Source organism: Exophiala spinifera (assembly GCF_000836115.1).
Source record: "Exophiala spinifera strain CBS 89968 unplaced genomic scaffold supercont1.3, whole genome shotgun sequence".
NCBI lineage: Eukaryota > Fungi > Ascomycota > Eurotiomycetes > Chaetothyriales > Herpotrichiellaceae > Exophiala > Exophiala spinifera.
In genome coordinates, this window is record NW_015622515.1 from 2,988,354 (window position 1) to 3,007,428 (window position 19,075).

The 19,075-nt window shown below is 51.5% G+C and overlaps 6 protein-coding genes across 6 annotated transcripts; 4 read left to right on the forward strand and 2 right to left on the reverse strand.

Annotated features, from left to right (window-relative positions):
- Positions 1-499: 499 nt before the first annotated feature.
- PV08_04827 (uncharacterized protein) lies at positions 500-805 on the forward strand (the record flags this gene model as incomplete). Its single annotated transcript, XM_016379171.1, has 2 exons — positions 500-569; positions 690-805. 2 exons carry the CDS (start codon positions 500-502, stop codon positions 803-805), a joined length of 186 nt encoding a protein of 61 aa, XP_016237848.1.
- A 351-nt stretch (positions 806-1,156) lies between these two features.
- On the reverse strand, positions 1,157-7,067 carry PV08_04828 (uncharacterized protein; the record flags this gene model as incomplete). The annotated part of the gene is made up of 2 exons (XM_016379172.1): positions 1,157-7,010; positions 7,060-7,067. The coding sequence occupies 2 exons, from the start codon at positions 7,065-7,067 to the stop codon at positions 1,157-1,159; spliced, it is 5,862 nt and encodes a 1,953-aa protein (XP_016237849.1).
- Positions 7,068-7,870: 803 nt separating this feature from the next.
- On the forward strand, positions 7,871-8,205 carry PV08_04829 (uncharacterized protein; the record flags this gene model as incomplete). Its single annotated transcript, XM_016379173.1, has 2 exons — positions 7,871-8,028; positions 8,082-8,205. 2 exons carry the CDS (start codon positions 7,871-7,873, stop codon positions 8,203-8,205), a joined length of 282 nt encoding a protein of 93 aa, XP_016237850.1.
- Positions 8,206-8,651: 446 nt separating this feature from the next.
- On the forward strand, positions 8,652-9,317 carry PV08_04830 (uncharacterized protein; the record flags this gene model as incomplete). The annotated part of the gene is made up of 1 exon (XM_016379174.1): positions 8,652-9,317. The coding sequence occupies one exon, from the start codon at positions 8,652-8,654 to the stop codon at positions 9,315-9,317; it is 666 nt and encodes a 221-aa protein (XP_016237851.1).
- Positions 9,318-10,997: 1,680 nt separating this feature from the next.
- Positions 10,998-14,060, forward strand: PV08_04831 (uncharacterized protein; the record flags this gene model as incomplete). The annotated part of the gene is made up of 1 exon (XM_016379175.1): positions 10,998-14,060. One exon carries the CDS (start codon positions 10,998-11,000, stop codon positions 14,058-14,060), a length of 3,063 nt encoding a protein of 1,020 aa, XP_016237852.1.
- Positions 14,061-15,348: 1,288 nt separating this feature from the next.
- On the reverse strand, positions 15,349-17,195 carry PV08_04832 (uncharacterized protein; the record flags this gene model as incomplete). Its single annotated transcript, XM_016379176.1, has 3 exons — positions 15,349-16,361; positions 16,444-16,886; positions 16,969-17,195. 3 exons carry the CDS (start codon positions 17,193-17,195, stop codon positions 15,349-15,351), a joined length of 1,683 nt encoding a protein of 560 aa, XP_016237853.1.
- Positions 17,196-19,075: the final 1,880 nt, after the last annotated feature.

Genomic DNA, 19,075 nt, shown 5'->3' on the forward strand with positions numbered 1-19,075 from the left:
CCTACCTTCCTTACCTCCTTGCCTACCGTTTTCACAACTTTCCTCCTGGACACCGCTTTCCTGGGCCTCAGCATCAGCGTCAGATCTCGAGCGTCACCAACAAAAAAGCAAAAAAAAGGCTCGCCCTCATATTCTCAAACCTCGAACGACACGAGAGTGTAGCAAAACTTCTATCTACAGACGAAAAGAAATCATTCGCACAACTCGTTTTGTAAACCAGCTGGTCTCGCGTGTTTTCTCTTCGCAACGTCAAAAATAATCCAACAACAACATCACCCCTCTTAACCAACACTGACAATGGTACGTTGGGAACATGACCACCCAGTAACACACTCACTCACTCACTCACTCACTCACCCACTCATCCCCGTCGTGTCGGTCTTGAGAAGCCAAAAGCGAGAGAGATGTTGATTAACCCCCTCCTCCCCGGGGTCACCAGGCCCAAACACCGACCCAACGCCGTGCGAATGAGAAGCACGCCAAAACCGTCGAGAAGCGCATGGGCAAGCCCGAAACCAGCTACAAGAAGAAGGAAGTCAAAAGGTCGCCTGTCGGCGTCGCCGCCGTGGGTATGTTCTGCAATTACGAAATTCTAATTCACTGCTTTCCTCTTCCTCTTCGTCCCCCTTTTTTCTCGACATTTGTGCGCTCTGGCTGACCATGACGCCAAACGCAAAATACAAAAACAGTCCTTCTCGTTTTCGTCGTCATCGCGCCATTGATCATCGAACAGTTAAAACTGCTTCCTCAGCTGTGGAACTTCATTCTAGGCCTGCTGGCGAAAGTCGGCCTGGTATCGAGGTAATTTGATGCCAACCCAAAACCCACTGCGAAACTGGTCTTCGGGGGAGAATTCTACCGTGCTGGTTGGTTCCACACCATTATCTCGAGGGGTTGGGCAGCAAACCACTCGAAAAACTTTTGTACTTGGGAGACAAGGGGCAGGCGTCACACGCAACAAAATAAAAGTTGTCACGCCATATGGAGGCTCTTGATTCAGTCACGCTGGCCCTTTAGTATGGCTTGCTTAAGGATATTGTGTTGTACACATTAGACTAAATGGACCAAAAAACTTGCCCTCACACACTCTACAGGCTGCTATGTATGTACTTCTGTCGCTGATTCCACCCAACACCCTAGCCCCTTTCAAATTTCCCTAGTACGGAATCCCGTTGGTGAGAAGCTGGAACTCGTCATACACCTTGGTGGACACGTTGCCTGCGCTTTTCTTGATACACGCGAGCATGAACTCGCTGGCCTCTCTGTCCGTCTTGTCAAGGACGAACCTGTTCCTGAAGTTGCGCATCGTCTCGGGCTTGAAGCAAGGTAAACCGCTATCCAACATCAAGCCGACGAGGTGGCTCAGCTTGTCGCAGTACTGCCGGCTACACAGGAATGCCTTGATCGTAAGCTCTTCGAACCATCTGTACGGTTGGGATGTGTTGGGATCATCTCCTCCCATCACCGCGATCATTTCGGGAGTCAGCTTGAACGGAGCACGTTCGAACTTGACCCCTCCCGGTGCAATGTCGAAACAGAATCCAAAGTCGATGTGGAGGATATGGCCCTTGTCGTCGATCATAATGTTCCCGTTGTGACGATCCTTGAACTGGAGAAGGTAACTGATGACCGAGTATGCGGCCATACTTTTCACAAATTCGTGTCTTGCCTCCTGGTATCGTATCGAATGCTCGCCACCGTACTTTGTGATGAAATAATCGTGGAGCCCGTTGACCGCCTCCCTCCCCAGCATGTCACGACTGATTGAGTTTGGAAGGACGTCAATCACTCCGCAGCCAGGCGCTGTCGCCGTAACTCGGTATGGAAATACGTACACGTCCAAGCCTACAGCATTGAAAATGCCGCGGAAAGCTGCAATCATTTGCAGAGCAAGGATGTCCTGTCGGCAGTCATCGCCAACTTTGAAGATAGCACTCTGCCAGACTTCGTACGTTCGTGGATTGTCGTCAAGTCCAAGATCGGAGATCTCATTTGTGTTCTGCCGGCTGTGGCCTCTGCGTGGAAGATGAACGGCCTTGAAGGCTGTCTCGGCATTTGACTTTTGGTCAGCCTCGGGGATTTCCCTGGTCTTGCGAATCCTGAACGTTGCCATATAAGGCGCTTTGGCGTGAGATTGTAATGGTTTTCCCGACTTGCGGTCGATTCCAACAACGACACCATCAGGATTGCTGGGAAGGTACACGCCCACTTCGACTTTGATCTTACGCAACTCTTCTTCAATCTTGGCTTTCTTCTCAGGCTTGCTCTTCTTGATGAAAGGCTTGAGTTTGCCCGAAATATCGGTAATTTCGCCGAAGAAAGCAAACTCTCGCTCATAAAATTCTCTATCTGCCCCAGAAAAGCTAGAGACCAAACTGTCCATGACCTTGTCAAGCGTTGGTTTGACGGGATCTGGCTCTTGAGAATCGTCGTCTTTGTACGCGTTAGCTTTCATGTTCCAGATGATTTGATGAGCAAAAAGCTGTGAAAACTTTCCAGTTTCAATAATGTACCGCTCAACGTAACCGAGGGAATCGTAGCGCAAGCTCTGGACAATTTGAGGGACGTAGAAGAATGTGACATCGATAGCATGGCTCTCGAGAGCATTCATAGCATACTGGAGCACGAAAGGATGGTTTCCGAATGCGGGCAAGAAGTAAGTCACGGCTTGCACCGGGTTTACTGGCGCCCAATAAAGCAGATATTTCAATTGACCTGAGACGTCTGACGGCAGTTTGTCTCCGATCAGGAGGTCAATCGCATCCGGTTCGTCCAAAGCTTTGTCGGTGAAATTAAGAAGCATAAACCGTACATCACGGCGGAGCTGTTCACTCTGAAACCTGGCCACAAGCTGTACCGCCAGGCTTGGATTTTCAAGCCACGCAGTTCGTGAGTACCCTGCAATCTGAGCCTCTGAATGGGTTTGGTGACTTGCATGAGCCAGAGGCGCAAGCCAAACGTTGAGACGAGTAATCTCATTTTGGAGGAGAGCTTCCAGCAGGTCCTGTTTCTGTTGGGGGTCTTTCCGGGATGCGGCAGTTGCTAGGACTGGCTGTTTAGCACTCTGTAGGGATACAAGCACATCCTGCATGATTTGAACTTCAGCCTTGAGTTGCAAGCGGTTGCCCCCAAAAGACCATGACAGTGGGTGAGAGAACCACCGAAGGCCAACAGAGAGAATCAAATCCCTCAGCTTCCACATGTACAGCTTACTGATACAAGTACTCGTCTGAAGCACCCGCAACGCGAAGTATGTGAGGGAGAAGTGCATCTCACGTAGAAGGGGATGCCACTTGATCTGAATGAAGCCCAACAAAGTCCGCTCAACCATGCGAACGAAATTGCGTTGCGTATTGGTACTTCCAAGTCTGATCGAATTGAAATGGCTTTGAAAGAATTGTAGCAATCGGAAGTGTGGTGAAATAGTATTGTGAGCGCTCTGAGCTTGCCTTTGGATTGCGGCCTTGTCAGTGGGTGCGAATTCTAGCTTGACGTAGAAAGGGTCGTGATGTTGGAACTTGGGATTGAAGATGCCTTCCTTGCGGTCGATGGTCTTCTCCCAAGCCTGGACAACCTCCATCAATATCCTAGGCTCCATTCTAGGATTCTCGTGAATGACACCTAACCAAAGCGATATTCCCAGCTTAATGGATTCTTTCGTGAAGATTTGGAAAGGTATATGGACGAGGTGGTGGACTATCGCTGTTTGAGACTTTTTGCTCTGGCACAGGAGTGCCGCAGCGCGGCGGAGAACATCCTTCACCTCGGAGGTCTGCACATGTGTCTTTTGTTCTGTGCGTTTGTGCAGGTCCAGTAGCACGTCCTTCAACATACGGGTATTATCCACGGCTTGACGTCCTACTGACGCTCTTCTCCCAGTGATGTTATCGATGTGGACATTTCCTAGTTGATAGTCAGGTATCCCTGTGAATCGATACTCCTGACGCGCAGTATACTGTGCCATGAAGTCGGAAGCCATGTTGATATGAACGGAATCGCCTTTCCGGTCAGTTGCATTGAGTCTGTGATCGTGAGGAGGTATCATGGAGCCCATTTCCAGCGCAAAAGATCTCCCCAGGCTGACGTGGCCATATCCGCCGGTGTCATCGAATTCGGAAAGGTAGGTCTGAAGGAGGCCTTTAACATCCAGTGGTGCCACTGCCATGACGGTCGTGACCCATTTCTTTGAATCGTTGTAAAAGCTATTCAGTGTGCGTTTCCTGAAGGCATAATCGTCTGACAACTCAATCGTAATTTTGCCCCTGGTGGATGTGAGGAATGGTCTCCATTCATATTCGTCGAGATCCGCATCTAGACAACTTGACCACATGAGGGACAAGAGTTCCAGCAATGCGAACAACGCGGCCTTCTGGCAGAGTGCCGAGGGAGCAAAGGTGAGAACGTGATTCGTGGCTGTCCTGGCAACTTCTTGCATCTTGCCACTCCGGTGACAACAGCCACTCAAAATTTTGGCTAGTTGTCGAGAGACATAAGGCGCGGTGAATTCCATCTCACCCCCAATAACGACCTTTGAAGTATATCTCTTGACTACCTGGTTGGCGATTGAGGTGAGGCACAGACCCATGTGGCTGGTTTGGGTTGTCGGGTCGGTGAAGTAGTCAAGAATCTCGGCGCAGCTACCAGTGGTAGCTCGGAGGCTTTCCACCAGAAAAACAGCATTGAGGAACACAACTTTCTGATAGCTCAGTTGTCGAACTTCAGAATCTCTATCTGGGATGGCAGCAACGAGATTCTTCTTTTGTTCTGCCGTGTGTTGTTGGCTCATCCCTCGCCGAAGTACCGTGTTCAGCTCGACATCCGACTCTAACAGTTCGGCGCGGTCATCATCAACCAAAGGCCGGGAATTCATAGCCAACAGGCGAAGTTCGTGGTAATACTGCTGACCAATGCGGGATTGCAGCGTGATGCCATGGACCGCAATATTGTACCAAACTTCACGAGACATAGCTAAAATATCAGGATCTTCAACGAAGGTGCCTCCTTGAATGGATACGGCTCGTCGCGCGGCAATAATCGAGAGTGGTTTCAGGAGAGGTGCTATCTCTTTGGCTGCTTGCTCGACCTCTGCGGACTGTTTAAACTCGCCTTCTACGACATCGCCCTTGCTCAGGATCCGCTCGAGCAGATGCGTCGCGAATATCTTGAATAGTGACGATCGGCTTTCGATATTGTAGGCTAGGTACTCCTCGGCATTCCGTACCGCCTCGAAGATGAGAGTGTTGTCCTGGCGTAGAGCTTCGCTATGAAGTCTTGAGTAGAGCCTAAGGAGGGTTTTGAACTCATTCTCTTTGCCCTCAATCGCGAGTCTTGCAGATTCCTCTATGATGCGAGAATCAACCGGCAAGCTGATTCTTCCAACTTTTTGTACCATCATTGTCTGCACAAGTGCTGTGATCCGAGGATCCTTGCACTCCCTTGCTATGACCACAATAGCGTGGGCAACGTTTCCGCACACTAGCGAAGTCTCCTCGTCGCCGCTCAACGAAAGTGAGATGACACTTCCGGTTCGCAGCTTAGACGAGGATGAAAGAGATCCGTTATGACCATTGATCTCTCCGCCCATCCAAGGATGATGTGTCTTTTCCGCTCCATTCTGTGAACTTAGAACATTGCCCAGTGAGTAAACTGTGGTGATCACAGCATCTTGCGATAACATCTTCAGTATGTGTGACAGACTCTGAGCTGCAATGGCGACAGCCTCAGGGGTGGACGTTCCACGGACTATGAAGCGGAGCAGAACACGTGCAAAGTTCGAGGCCTCCTCAGGCATATGCTTTGCCACGACAGCCAGGCTCTTCAGAGCTACGTCGGCCAAGTTGATATCGGCCATCTGTGCCTGGTTGCTGATGGAGTCCTCTAGCCAAGTGAAGAGATCGTCGGGTTCCGCAAGGTCCTCGTCCAGAATCATGCAATGGAGAAAAGCCTCTAATGCATAGGCTTTGGCAGTGAATGCAAGACGCTGTTGCCAAGCGGAGCTCAGCTGCAAGTAATCGGAGCCGTCTTCGAGTACACGGATTTGGTCAGAAATTATGTTGACCAGATACTCGATCATGTCCTCGGTGATATCCTCGTCTCTAGAGCGGCCAAGATGGGTTCCAGCAATGTACTGATCGAGAATATTGCCACATTCAACGGTATGCTCGTCACAGAGCATTCTGGACGTGCAAGCCAACACAAGTTTCATAAACCCTTTCTGCAACATCATAGCCCCCACAGGTAGACCCTGAGCAGCGAATCTCTTCAAATACTTCTTCCAATCTCTCGAAGCCATGTGAATGGACGTAGACGTCCGTATCGCGGAGGAGGCCGTTTCAACTGTTATGAGAAATTTCTCCGACAAAGATCCATTCAAGTTACGAATGAGTTCTACCCTCTCGTAGGACGACCAAAAGTTCTCGTGCAGAGCGGCCGCGTCAAGAAAGCCGGCCAAGGACACCGTCATTGCAGTCACCTCCTGCGCCTCTCCGTCATTGTCTTCGTCCAGTTCTTCTGCGCCCAAAGATTCCAGTGCTGCAGCAGACTGAGACCAGTTGGAGAGATAAGCTTTGAGACACTCTGCCACGCTCTGCTTGAGAGTGGGAAAGCGTATGCCAAGTACAAGAAGGGCTTGGGTAAGCTGGAAAGTAAGGGCTGTCCATGGCGCAGGCTTAATCTCGTGGAGGAATGGCGAGGGAGTGAAGAGTTGTGCATGCGCTTCAGGGAGATAAGTGGTTAGCGTTTTAACGAGATGTTCAGCATGAGAAGCATCGTGGATATCGTGAGCACTGGCACACAAGGCGAGGAGGACATCCAGTTCTCGAGGTGTGATTGATGTTCGCGGGGTGGGAGTGAGTGCTCGAAGCACCCCGTCAAGGACACCGTTTGGCTGGGATTTCGCAGGAAGGATTGAAGACGTCAAGCGACGGAAGTCTGCTTCTCTGTGAGAAGAACGCTGAGCAGTAAGGATCGCGAGCTTGTGGAAGGCCTGCTGTCGCAAGCCGCCATGACCGCTGCGAAGTGAGTAAATATGCTACTTTGATTGAAAGGAAGTCCACGTACAGGTCCATCTGGCACCTGGCAAGCGTGAACTTCACGCAGGCCTGCCCTGCAATCTGACCTGAGTCGTTATTGGCAGTGCTGTGTTGCAGCTCATTGTTAAGGACAGCATGGACGCGGCCCAAAAAAGTGGTGTTTGTAGGTCCGCTTGGCTGACGCTTGTGGTACACAGTCTTCTTGCGTAGAAGTACGGAACTCGCTAGTTAGGAGACGGTAGGTAGGTGGACACGGGGCATCGCATTGGCCGTGGTACTATGGATAATGGATGGCCTCTGGAATCTCGTACATGTGGCTTACTTGGGCTCACCAGGCATAGGGGCATTACCAGGGGTGTCCTCCGGCTGTTCCGGGCTCAGGTGGTTCGGTGATCCCGGGCCCCTCCCCCCCTAAGGTAAGAGTAAATCGGGTGCTAGGGAAGCCCCTTCAGCCCCATATCATCCTTGACTTGCTTAGCTGTCCGTATATAGATAGGTAGTCACCATACATGCATGTACACATACACAACGTTTGATGTCTACGAGTTCATGACAGTCCATAGAAGAGCCGATTCAATGCTGCTCAATACCGTTCGAACTATTGACAACAACCAAGTGAAAATGAAGGTAGGTAGATCAAGGACATTGTCGGGATCCATGTTGAAGGCATGTACTGCAGTCGGGGTAACGAACTTGAAGTTCTGGTCATTTGAAACTTTTGAAACATTGGAAGTCATTGCCCATAAATCATATTATTCGGACAACCATACACTCTCCATTACTCTGTACCAAGCTCGACATTGAAAGACGAGGGTGTCTTGCCGCTCATCTCTACGGATATGCGCTATTCAGGCCTACAAAGAGAAGTGATGAAGTTATACAGACAGTGTTTACGAGCTGCTGGGAAGAAACCTGAGGTTCGTGCCAACTCTGTCGCCTTTAGCCACAGACTAATCGGCCTAAAGTCAAGCAAGACACACTTTCGGGATGCAGCCAGGTAAGCTTGAACAGACGCTGCGCGTCTCGATCGATGTCTGACGTGCCCGACAGACGCGAATTTCGCAAGCACCAGAAGGTTGACAAGAAAGACTTCGCCGCAATCGAAGCTCTCCTGCGCATGGGCTCGCGAAAGCTCGAACTATACTCTTCCCCTGGCGTCAAAGACATCCACTGATCGACCTATCCAATGATATTGCTATCATTTCAAGGACACGGTCCCTCCAAGCTACAGTAGCTGACACACCTGCGTCCTCACGATTACCGCTTTACTGTATGACTTTGGACACAAATAAGCGGTAGTGTTCTGGCTATACCATGTTACGTCACGTGATCATAGAACCTCGGAGAAACATTTCGCCACTTCCACAAGGCACCAGAACTAGGCCGATGTTGCTTGCGTGGTTGAGAAGCATCCAGCAACAGCTGGTTTATGCTTGCTCAGCAACCTTGAACCTCCCAGGGCTTTCTATGGTGGACAACGCGGGGGTATAAATGCTTGATCGGCTCGGGCATGTCAGCATCAGATCACAGTCAACATCAAGTCTTATGCATTCTTCGAGAACCATCAGATCTCAAGCCGCCAGAAACATCCACAGATCAACCCCATTTAACACCAGAAACATGTCGTTCTTCTTTCCCAGAATATCTTACGCCCCAGTGCGATGCAGCCCAGTCACTCGACAGGAGTTTGCCCCTCTCTTCAGCCTCTTCGACGACACTTTGAACGAAATCCAAAGAGCCAGCCGACAGTCGCGAAAGCAATTCAATCCTCGCTTTGATGTGAAAGAGACCGACGACGCGTATACACTCGAGGGTGAGCTTCCTGGCATCGACCAGAAGGATCTCAACATCGAATTCGTCGATGAGCATACCTTGACCATCAAGGGCCGCACCGAGCGTCACGTTAAATCCGGTCGCCCGACTTCAGCCAGCATTGAAGGTGAAAAGAATGCAGCACTGGAGGAGGCTCCTGCGTCGGAAACCAGCAGCGTCAAGTCGCATCAACCCACCGTCGAAGATGAAGAACCAGCCAACTCATCTACCGCCCCGACAACCACAAAGGAGAGCAACGAAGTCGTAGCGCCGACGCCAGCACCCGCTGAACAAGAACAACCAAAACAGCAGTACTGGATCTCTGAGCGTTCTGTCGGCGAGTTCACTCGCAGCTTCAGCTTCCCAGCTCGTGTCAACCAGGAGGCAGTCCGGGCTTCGCTTAAGAACGGCATTCTCACCATTGTCGTCCCTAAGGCACCGGCTCCGGAGAGCAGACGCATTAACATCGAATAAGGAAGGGCATGCTGGCACCAAGGCAACATAACCTGACTACTTGCCACACAACTTCACGGCATGACGACTAGCATAACTTGGCGTTGGAGACGGGTTGTAGGATTTATTGTTCCGTGTTTTTGCACAGGCGTGTAAGGGCTACATTAGCACCAGCATAGCTCGGATGTACACTAAATATGGGGTTGTAACTAGGATCGAGGATCTCAGCTCCCTCGCTCCACCAGGCTAATCAAGATACTGAATAGATGACACGAATGATGGATGCTTGTGATCAAGATCTTCTAGTGTTATTTCTCTTCTAATAATGATTTTCCATTGCCGTCTTGAACTGCTTTTGGTCGTTATACTGTGCGTTTGTAGGCTTGTTTGTTTGCAATCTTTCTTGCACCAGAGTCTCTTTTCAGCCACTCGGAGGCTGGTAGCCGGATTGCCGCTAAAGATCGACATGGGTACACCGCGCACGAGTAGATGGCATACGTAATGGAGGTGCGGGACGTGCAGGTTCTCCAGAAGTCGTTCATCGTGAATCACCAAGTCCGCCCGGCCGCCGAGGAGGAGGACTCGTACTCGTAACGATGGATGTCTACGTATGCAAAACTGCAAGTCTTCCTGCCGTGCAAGTACTCGTACCGTGTCCGAGCGTTCGGCTGGGATGGCAAAATGTCGCAGCTCGCATTTCCGGATATCATGTGGTTTGTGTGACACTGACACTTCCTCCAGCCACTTTTTCCCCAACCTCAAGCATCTGGCCCAAGCAGAGACAGGATTTCCAGACCATCGTGCTCGAGGTTTTCTCTCAGCTCGATCGACCCCGGGAGCTGACGGGCAACCCCCAAAACCAGCAATTTCATTCACGTCGTCTCAGCAGTAATTGCCTCAGTGCCCACGGGGTGACTAGATTCGCCAAAGGCTCGGGCAGTCACCCTCCTCCGCAAGCCGGACATGTGGCGTTGAGCAGGGGAATACTCCGTACCAGTCGCTTGTCCATGATGCGACATTAGCGGTGGCTGAAGGGTGCATTAGCTTTGGAATAAACTTGGTTTTTGCGCTGGAGAGAGCCTGGAGATGGCGGTGGGAAGCCTTGAACTGCGCCCGTTGCCCGGCCCGCAAATTGTTTATCCTTCAGGGCCGGAGCCAATAGACGGGCAATTTCCACAGGCGAAGGGTCCTTCTGCTGCACCCATGCACCCCCCATCACCTCATTCCTGATGTCTTGAAACCTTCACCACACTGACGGCCTGCCCTCCTCCTCGGTCCCTCTCACCGTCATTGAAGTCGTTCGTTCCCGCAGCTTTCGCCCATACGAGTGTCTACCAGCCATTTGCTCTCGACACGGCCGACCGTCACTTGCTCTTCAACGTTCGTTTCCTGCTCTTCGACGGCCTGTCACCCCGGAAGCATTGGCCGGTTGCAAGTTTCACGTAAATGTTACAACGATAGGACTGATAGTCACGAAGCTGGGGCCTTCATTGCCTCCAGGTGACATCCTGCATACCAGATCGCGAGCACGACCCTGCTGCATTTTGCTCGCATATGTCACTGATCGGAGATCGGATGCGAGTAATGCAATGGCTGTACGGGTCTTTGGCAGCTTTCTATTAGTCTAACGAACCCATCCCATTGTCACGGCCCTTTGCTCTCCTCATTCCGCCACAGGAGTGAGTCTTTGAGCAGTTCAGGATGCGGTTCGCCCAACAGAGACCGGACAAAGCAATCGAAATCGTCCGCGAGGCACCTGAAGCCCGCCGAAGGAACCGACTGTCTAAGCCCTTAACCAAGAAGCCTGGTACAAGTGTCTCAACCACCAGTCTTCCGGAACCTGTTCCAAAGCCAAGAAATGCCAGTACTGGAGATCGCCGAATAGGTGGCCCATTGTCGAGCAACCCGAGCGATGCTGCTCTTCGCCAACAGATTCGATCGGATGTCTTCGGCTCCTCGTCGGATTCCCAGAGCAAGCATTCAAAAACCGAGTCATCATGGAGTATTGCGTATATGGTGAAGGAGGCGGAAGAAGCCTCTGTTGAAGAGCCACGCAGCCTGCAGCAGGAAGAGCAGCCGTTGTCGCCTGTAAAGCCCAGGAAGAGGAAGTCGCTGATTTTGCGTCGACTATCCACACACCGGTCGAACAGTTTCAGAAGCTCCACAAGTAGTGGAAGGCTCAACTCACTACATGACGAGGCTACCTCTGCGTCGACTCCAGCCTCTCCTCTCGATCGGATTGTCGACGCACCGTCCATTCCCCCAACGCGACGAGCCTCCTTCACCCCCGGTACGGCTACGAGGAAGGCCTCCAGAGTACTGCGAGAAGAACAGATTGATGAAGAAAAGACCCTCGAGGAGACAGAAGACTGTAATGTTATTGGAACAGACTTCTTCGAGTGGCAACCACCGGAACCTCCAGCAATGATGGGAAGAGCAGGTACGCCAGCTGATCTGAGCTACTCACACCTTGGAGGGCTCCGACATGGGTCCTTGCAAGTCGTGAATGGGCGAGCCTCTCCAGCATTCAGTGAGATGTCAAAGACCTCCCGTAGCTTTCTGTTAGCACCGAAGGCTAATAGGGATGTTTCAAGTGATTATGGAGATGCTGAGGATGAACAATCGAAGGTCGCTGGCCCTGACAGATATCTACCACGGCTCAACACGCTAGGAAAGAAGCCCCAACGTCGAGATTTTAGCAGGGAAAGTAACAAGCAGAAAGCGCAACAGACTCCTCTTCGAGCAGTAAGATCCGCAGTGCATCCGACAGATTCGACAGAAATTGCAGATCAGACCTCATTAATGGCACAAGAGTACATGGCTGAACTCCCAATTAGCCCATTTTCGGATTTGAAAACTACCTCTTCACATGCCTCCCTACGGAAAACCAAGTCTGAAGGCCTGCTGCAGACTTGCTCATCATCTTCAACGCCATTTGTATCCCCATGTCCTGACCATCTCATTCCGAAAGATTCTGAGATTGTACCGCCATCGAGGTCGCCTTCCCCTACTGGCTCTGTTATTTACAAGCCACAGCGTATGGAGGATGGCGAACAAGACCACAACATCGTGGGTCTCTTGAGCAACGAAGACAGACAGCACCGTGATACCGACACCGTTTGGTCTCCAACGAGACAGTTTGTCGATCAGAGTTTCCAGCCTGCGGCTGAATTGGAAGCAACGACCCCCCGGACGCGATTGCAGCCTCCCCCAGCTCCGGCAAAATCTGATAGTGGCTACAGCTCGAGCAGTTCGTTGAATTCCCTTCGAAAGGACAGAAATTCTGAACCTGATACGGACAAGGAAGCGTTGCAAACAGGACCGAGCAACACAGCGAATACACAGGTAGAACGGCAAGAAGCGATACCCTTCCCACGCAGTCACAGACCATGGAACCTGAAGTCACGCAAGACTGCACCTCAGCTTACTACTTTATCTGATGTCCGCCCTGCTGAGATTGCGTCAAGCCAAGTATCTGCGTTGCTTGAATCCGACGCTGTCATAGCCAAGCCCGTCAAAACCCGCAAAAAGCTCCAGAAGAAACGAACATTGAGCCAGCCTCCTCCCAAGGTCTCGATCGGTCGAGTCCATTCTTTTGAAGGTCAAAGCATTCCTTCGGTCCCACACGGGGTACGCGAAGCACTTCGGCTTCGCTCAGAAATAGTACCCGAGCTTGACAACACGTACCTTCAAGAGACCAGCCTTGCAAGCATTGACCACCAGGAAACAGAGATAAGGTTTCCTTCGCCAGCACCCGAAAATCCTGTGGAGATTCGGCGATCACGCAGTCGCAGTCGCCCAAGATCCTGGATTAGCCGTTCGAAGGAAGCCAAGACACCTTCTCAACGCCACTCAGGCTTCAGTCACCATGAGGACAACACGACAATTATACATGATCTAGGGACAGTGGCAACGTCCCTTGGAGCCAGTCCATATGACTTGGCCCATGAGAATATCGTGTCTAAAGAGACCCTGAATCCTTATAGTATCTCCACTGTTGCACTGCGACCAAGGTATATAATGGATGACAGGGCCGCAGCAGAGCTCTCGAGGTCCAAAAGTCGTACGGTCCAAGAACGCCTTGGGAGATTAGGAGGTCGAAGATCGTCGTTCAATGACAGAGGGGGTATTCCGGGTAGGAACATCAGACCAGCGAGTTTTGCTAGTGATGCACCCCCAATAACTCCCGAGATGGTGCTGAACCAGAGACTTGCTTCTCTGAGTAGCGTTTCAGCAGCACCCCCACCGCCGCCACCTCATGTACGACAGCCTTCCTATATTGACTACGAGGAAGACTACTCCGATAGAGCGTGGGTTCCTCCACCTCCATTGCATTCACCGCAACCATTGGACATTAACCCGGATCAATGGCCCCTTCACGCTACTACACGGCAGGACAAGCTACGCGCTATTGGGGATGATCTGCGAAGGCAGTCTTGGAAGATTCATAATTCGCAAGATTACTACGAAGACTATCAAGACCTTGGTTACGATGAGACTCTTTATCCTGTGATATCTCCTGCGGAAAACCAACAGCAGGGGTTGAGTCAATATAATATGAACGCCCCAGAGTTGGTCTTTTCGACGCAGGACCGACAAGATCATGGCTATACGCCGTACGAAAAAGCAACCTACAAGCCTTCCAGTCCTAGGTACTACTCCGCCTATACCCAAGGCGTACCCTTTGTGCAGAAGTCTAGGCACTATTCAATGATACAAGACTACTCTTATTCACACGGTGGGGTGAACGACTTCTCCGCGTAAGTGTGCCAACAATCAGCCCTCTCGATCGCTCTGCAAGGGTTGGGTTCCAGGACACGGTCGCACGGAAAGCTGTTCTCTTGGGGAGCGAGCTCAGCATATCTCACACTCGGGCGTACGAACAGCACTTGGTAGAAGCGGCACTCGAAGTGTAAAGCGCAAAGACAGGAGTCAATTTTGGATTACAACTCCAGCATCAATGTTACAGTTATCGCCGAGGATAGAGCTTAGGGCTTTGCACCTCAGGACGCAAAAGAATACAGAGAACCAGTCTCTTTCTTCTCGACACAGAGCAAAAGCCACCACCGCACTCTTCTCTTTCTAGCCCTGACCACCTGGTATTTTTCCAACAACCGCCCTGCAGTACATTGGACATTTGTACAGTTCTGTTATCTAGGCTTTTTTGGTGGTGGTTGGACATGCACGCGTTTAATGTTCGTTGAGGGAAGGAGTTTTGATGAAAATCATCGTATTGCCCCAGCCGGTGATTCACGAAATGTTTGTACAGTACAAGTATGACATGGTAGATACTTTTATGCAGCGTTTTGGCAGTTTGGCTTTTTGGGAATTTTTTTTTTCCTGGGCTTCGGGATCATTCAGTCAGTATGATTGAAATATATTTGTGCTACATGTAAGCCGGGGGGGCGGGGGGGCACGCTTTACTGCAACAGACAAAACAAGCAAGCTATGGATGAGGCAGGACATGACTATATAATATTTTATGATGAAGGTAATAATGTAAACGGGTTCAAGTCGATACCATATATCATTTTGTCTCCATGACCACTTTGTCCTTCTCGTATGATGAGGTGATTGGGTTTTGTATCGGTCGATTTTAAGTTGTGGTGTAGGTTGACGGTGCTCTTTACCTTGAATAAGCTGGCGAATATATATATATACCGTATGCGGGAACACACACACACACACACACACACACACACACACGTGCACGTACACGCACTCAGCAGCTGTGGCTTCAGACCGTCCGTCGGCAAAGCCCGGCGTGGTCCTTGCCTAGTCCTCCGTAGTAGTTCTGACCGTCTTGAAAGAGTACTCCGCTGGGACGCGCACTTGATGAAGAAGAAGTAGAATCAAGATGTGTTGCACACGAATTCAGTCGTCGTGACTTAGTACCTGGGCAGTCCACTCTCTCTGCCTTAATTCAGCGTGCGTGTGCGTGTGTGTAGTGTATACATAGATCTGTATATATACATTTTGGGAGAAAAAAAATATTCATTTTCCAATCTTCACTAACCCCCTAATCGCAACCCTAAAAATTACGTACACCCTTCTACTCGATAATATAGAGTATCTTCTTCCAGCCCTTGCGAATGACGATGGGTTTCTCTGCGTCAATGACCTCCTGGAGACCGGTCTGCATGTCAATCTCCGCTGGATCCCAGGCCCACTTGTCGCGCCAGAAGATGACGCGGTGGCCAAAGTACATGACGAAGAAGATGGGGATGCCGATGTAGGCGGTCAGGAAGGACGAGGCGGACCATTCGGACGGGAAGAAGACGGTGAAGCCGTTGATCAGGCACAGGAGCGTAAACATGAACATCGCGACCCATGCGCCGTAGGGCTGAATCCAGTTGCGGTAGATGGGCTGGATGCCTTGGACGGTGCAGGCTTTGCGGAAGCGCAAATACACAATCATACAGCAGACCCACGAGGTCATGCCCCATGTATTTGTAAGATTCACAAACCACGAGAAGACCGTGGAACCGTTGGAAGCGACGTTGAGGTACGCGAGACCGCAGAAAAGCGATGAGCAGCCGACGGCCATGTAGGGGACACCCCAGCGGTTGCAGGCCTTGAAAATGCGCGGGGCGGAGCCTTGCACGGCCAAACTGTACAGGGCACGGGAGGAGATGTAGAGGAAGGAGTTGCCGGAAGACCAGGCGGAGATCAGGATGACGGCGTTGACGATCGAAGGGAGGACGTCGATACCAGCGTTGGCGATGGCGACGACGTAAGGCGAAGATTTGGCTCCGGCACCACCATCGGTCAAGCGTGGGTCATTGCTGGGACAGGTGACGCCGATGGCTAAGACACCCAGCACGTAGAAGACGACGAGACGGTAGAAGTAGCGTCGAGAAGCGATGGGGAGGTTGCGACGTGGAGACTCCATCTCTCCACCGGTGACGACTAGAAGTTCGGGCGCAAAGGTGAATGGAAACACGGAATTGACGACCGTCTGCCAGAAGGCAACGAAGCGGCCGGTATCGCCGCTCACGAGGTACGTGTTTGCTGCGCCAGGGTCGTTCCAGTATCTGAATCCAAGGCGGTCGTGCGATGGGCCACCTGAAGTCAAGATCGTTAATAAACAGACCCCCCTAAAGGCTCGCATGGAGAAGAGAGAATAGAAAGGGACAGGAAGACGTACCTCCCCAGAACAAGATGAAACTCAACATCAATAGACCAATCATGAGAATAACCTTCGTCCCGGCAAACCAGAATTCTGTCTCTCCGTAGAATCGGACAGGGAGGAAGTTGAGGCCGATGATGACAACGAGCATGATGGTCATCCACACGGCAATGTTGACGTCGTTGGGCCAGTAGTCAATGACCAAGCCTGCCGCTGTGATTTCGTAGGGGACCAGAATTCCAAGAGCGTACCAGTACAGGTAGCCGAGGGCAAAACCCATAGATCGGGAAACATATCTGTAGCCGTAGTAGGACATGGTGCCGCCGTGGACGGGAAGATACGCAGCGACTTCAGTGATGGCAGTCACGACGCAGTATACCAGGACCGTTATGAGGATGTAGGAGGCCAAGATGAAGGCAGGACCTCCTAGGTGAAGCGTTGCGCCAGAACCGACGAATAGACTGGAGAATTTCCGTTAGCTATTTGGTCCATTTTCTTCTCTCCCCCGCCGTCCAAGTATGCGGTGCAGTATGAAGAACCTACCCAGTACCAATTGTGCCACCCAGGGCGATCATTTGGGCGTGTCTGCTCTTCAGACCTCGCTTGGTGGTGAGGTATCGCTCATCGAGAAGACCGGCGGCGATGACTGATCCGGCCACCGAAGACTTTCGGTCGGCTAGAGAGTGTTTGCGGTCGACCCCATCGTATGTGTCTTGTTTGATCTCTTCTCCGGGGCCCTTTTCAGGGTCCATGTTCTCGCCGGAAGACATCTTGTGATGTGTGCAACCGTAGGCACAAGAAGAGAAGTTGAGGCGAACACTTCAGGAGCACAGCTGACGCAACAGTAGCTTCTCCTGCAAGTCGGCGGAGCAAGCAGGGCACCTTGCTTCTGGAAAGGTAAGCCCGTTGTATATTATTGTCAGCTGCCGTGGACAGCAATATATGAAGGCCGGAAGAAACGAAGTAAGACTCCGGGAGGCGTGTGTCCTTTGCATGGGAAGGCGTGGGAGAGCAACATATTTAAACCCCTGCTCCCCAGGCCCATTGTATTGAGACCGGGTCCCTGGAGATCTGGAATCCGGATCAGACAGACATAAAGCGTCGCTACAATGGACCCTCGATGCGTGGACGGGCTGACAATCATCTATCTGGGTTCGCTAGGAAGCGACCAAGGTAGCACTGGCGATTCCTGGTTACTGGGTATGGTCATTTGGTTGCTGATAAGGAACACAACCATGTCAGATTGTGTTTGATGGTGGCTCTTGGCCCGGCGTAGATCCGCTTGAACGTTATCAACGCCCGCCACTGGCCTCCCCCCCTGGTCAGGACCAGCTGGGCTTGGTAGGTATCCCCGGTCCCATTTCAGGATGGATTTTCCTCATGAGGCGTACTTAAGCTGTAGGAGACTGCGATAGGCACGGCGTCAAGCTCTTGCCCAGACGCATCGGGTATGGAAGAGAAATAACCTCGACTTCTCCCGGCAGCGTTCAGCCTTGGCCGAGTTGTGGCAAGGCCGAACGGCCTCCTTGGTCTCAATCGTGCTGTAACATCAGACACGACCAGGTCAGACCATTCTCCCAGAAGCGAGTCCTCGTGGAAAAGGAGATGCCCGTCGCGATTCATTGTTCCAGAAGATGTGTGGAAATCATCTCCAGGCCGGAAGACAGTTCAGAGATAGCCTGCTGACACTGATGGAGATGAGCTATCTTCGTTGTAGAGCTGGCCACATGCAGGAGCAAATATCACCTGTAGCTCATCTCCGCGAGCAGTAAAATGTATTGACTTACACACCCCGATAACAAACAGCTCCCCAGCAGAAAATGGAAGCTTGCTCCGCGCGGATAGAAGATTAAGCACTCCGTCAATGCTCTAAATCCTTAGTTGAAGGGTCGAGTGGTTCCGCCCAGGCGCGAACTCGCCTTGGGCCGTACCTTGCAGGGCGACCAGGCTGGAGAGTGTTTTTGGGCCTCGTACTCCGTATGGAGGTGGCAGAAGGGAACCATCTGTGTTGTAGCAATACTCGAGCTATGGCAGACCCATTTGCTCCTTAATCAGGAGCCATGATCCTCCCGTCTCGGCTGACAGTCGGGAGCATGGAACTACCCATCGTGCACCTTCAGCCTTCTGGCTTCGAATTGCTAGGGTTCGCATACCCCTTCGAGGCAGCGCGGAACAGCCCAAGCAGTGGCCCTTGCACGTTCGACAGTGTTATCAAGGTTCGGAATATAGACTCCACCGAGGTATCGACAGGAGGAAGAGCGTCGAGACACGTCTGTACCCTATGTTCTGGACGCACGCCACATATGTAACGGTGGCTGGAGATAGGAAGGATGTTCTGTGCTTGGCGTATTGGCTTGTTGATCTGCTCGGCTCTCCGGACTACAAATGTCTGGCCTGAGGTCCCCCCATTTTTGTTGACCGACGTTATCTCACGCGATTGTACGGAGAAACTGTCGCGGCAATAGATGTGGGAGGTAGATAATCCATGATGCTGAAGGATCAGCATGCCTACGGAAGCGCTTGCTCTCGTACCCGGAACGAGACGGGTGACTGAGGGCTTTTATATCTGTTTCAGAAGGATCAATTCCTTAACGGAGGCTGCCCCCGCCTATCTTGAAAACAATACTTGTGGAAGCACATCGATGACATT